Source organism: Solanum pennellii, chromosome 4, assembly GCF_001406875.1.
Source record: "Solanum pennellii chromosome 4, SPENNV200".
In the NCBI taxonomy this organism is placed as follows: domain Eukaryota; kingdom Viridiplantae; phylum Streptophyta; class Magnoliopsida; order Solanales; family Solanaceae; genus Solanum; species Solanum pennellii.
In genome coordinates this window covers 52,698,954-52,701,386 of record NC_028640.1, presented here as the reverse complement: position 1 = coordinate 52,701,386, position 2,433 = coordinate 52,698,954, and the positions used below count along the sequence as shown (strand labels likewise).

Here is a 2,433-nt window from a genome sequence, read left to right as displayed (position 1 = left end):
CTGTTCTTCAACATCTGATACTGTGCTTGAGAGGTCAATAATACTCTTATCATCAATGAGTACATGAGGTGTAGAAGCATTATAACTAGTAATGGGCGGGCTAGCAACCTGTACTTCCCCTGAATCATAATTATCGGGTGTTTGCAGTTTAGAGAAAGATTCAACAAAAGTAGCAAGGTGAGGTGAGATATCAATGTTAGTTTGATATTTAATTTGGAGACACATAAGGTAATGTGTTTTCATCAAACACAACATGTCTGGATATGTAAACCCTCCTTGTAAAAGAATGATAGCATCTATACCCTTTTTGTAAGTTGTTGTACCCTATGAAAACACAAGAATATGTTTTTGGACTGAACTTATTGTTACCCTTATTAGATGAAAAACATCTACACCAAAACACTTTTAGGTTGTTTGTAACGACCCGCTGGTCGTTTTGAAAACTAGGACTATTTTGACTCCTTTTGAATACTTAAAGGGGTATTTTTAAACTATTCGATAACTACGAGTATCTAGTTGATGAGAATTTATTAAATAATTAACATAGAAATAGTTAATAGGGCATATGTATAAATACTCCTTAAAATTTGACTCATATAATTAAATATATTAGTAGGTTATTTTAGAATAATGAAATAAAAGTTAAAAACAACCTCTATGGAGACGAGAGGAACCAAACTGCTACGGCGGCATTGATTTCCAGGTAAACAATCCGAATTCAATAATGTTTATATATAATGATATGGTGCACTTGAAGTAATTTAATAAAATAAGTTGTTAGAGGTGATTAAGCCCTATGGTAGTTGCTGGAGTGCATATTGTATTAAATATAAAAAAGTCATAGGGTAAATTGAGGTAGTGATGCCAATGAATTCTTAAAAATTGGACACATTATGCATTTATACGTATAATTTATTAAAAAGTTAGGCAATTGACCGTATGCACTTGAAGAAAAGAAAGAATGTGTTTACGAAACTACGGTATTCTTTGGTTCTCTTAATTGATTATTATTTGTACTTATTTTATCAAATTAAGATAATAATTTTTGATATATTGAGATAGGCAATTAATTATTAGATGTATATTATATGATTTAACAGTGAATTCTAGGGTATTTGGAGAGGTTAAAGTTAAACTCTTGACTTGAAATTTAGCAAATATTATAAATTTGGCATACAAATTTTATCAAGGCTTGGAGCTAGATTAGAAATATGAGTGAGTTTTAGGGTCTACGATAGCCATATAATGATTTGATACAAACTCCTTACTTACGAATATTGCATCATTGGTAGATCGTGAACGTTCCGAAATTTTGCGAAAAGGGAAGGAACTACCTTGAGGATTCGTGGCACGAGTTCGGCACTGAGGTATGTTAAGACTTTTTAGACTTGTTGAAGGACATTTCTTAATAAAAGATTAAAAAAATGAAGTAGCCAAAGGGGTAAGGGCGAAAGATGGGAATCTCGTATCAATGGTGTGACGGGCATTGGTACGAATACCGGTGTTATAAAAGGGAAGGTTTACTATAGAATGTGAATTTTAATGTGAGAACTCCAAAGATATGGGCAATAGCCGATATATTATTGACTTGAAATCCTTGTGTGATTGTGTTTTATTTATTTCACCTGTATAGTTGTGATAATTGAGGTGGTTATGTATTATGTTCATATTGATTGATTGAGATGCATCATCATCCCTTTTATTGAAATAATATTGTGTACATGCATTGACATGAGATCGAGTATAAGTTGGGCACGTGGAGATCGTCCGTGCTGGGGATGGTGAGATGTTAAGATTGTAATTTGGGCACGTGGAGACCGTCCGTGCGAAAATTGTTTGATATTATGATAGTGCGTTGAGATCGTCCGCACATACACGTGGAGATCGTCCGTGTCGGTATATGGACCTCGCGAGTCCCCCATGGGTCATGAACTCTTGATATATTTCCGAGGAGTATCATGTATATACGGTTGAGTGTGTACTGGGTATTCTGAGAGAATTCATTACATGGTGTTATATTGCATTGCATTTCATCACATCATTTATTTTAATGATTATGTGTTTTGTTTGGTGTTTGGAAAATACTTGATGTTTGATTACATTTATTGATGAAACCTAAATAGTGAGTTTAATATATATATATACACTTATATAGTTACGAATTTATTCTTTTTGTATAAACTCCCGTCACTACTTCTTCGTTGTCGGTCAATGAGACATACTGGGTACACGTGGTTTCGTACTCATACAATGCTTGTTGCACTCTTTGTGGTGCAGATTCGATTCCGAGTAGAAGCACATCTCGTGGAGCAAATTGAGTCTGAGCTTGGAGTTGTGGTGAGCTGCTTGGCTGTTTCGTGGCCCACACCTCCCTCTATCTTTTATTTATTCTGTTATTAGTATTCAAACAGGATATCCCTTATGTTAGATTTG

The 2,433-nt window shown here is 34.2% G+C and overlaps 1 protein-coding gene across 1 annotated transcript in view; it reads left to right on the top strand.

Moving 5' to 3' along the window:
• The first annotated feature begins 796 nt into the window (after nucleotides 1-796).
• Nucleotides 797-2,433, top strand: part of LOC114076892 — a 5,632-nt gene continuing 3,995 nt past the window's right edge. Inside the window, exons 1-3 of the mRNA XM_027916589.1 lie at nucleotides 797-820; nucleotides 1,293-1,367; nucleotides 2,278-2,337. Of these exons, the coding sequence (XP_027772390.1) occupies nucleotides 797-820; nucleotides 1,293-1,367; nucleotides 2,278-2,337 (159 nt within the window). The remainder of the gene's footprint in view (nucleotides 821-1,292; nucleotides 1,368-2,277; nucleotides 2,338-2,433) is intronic.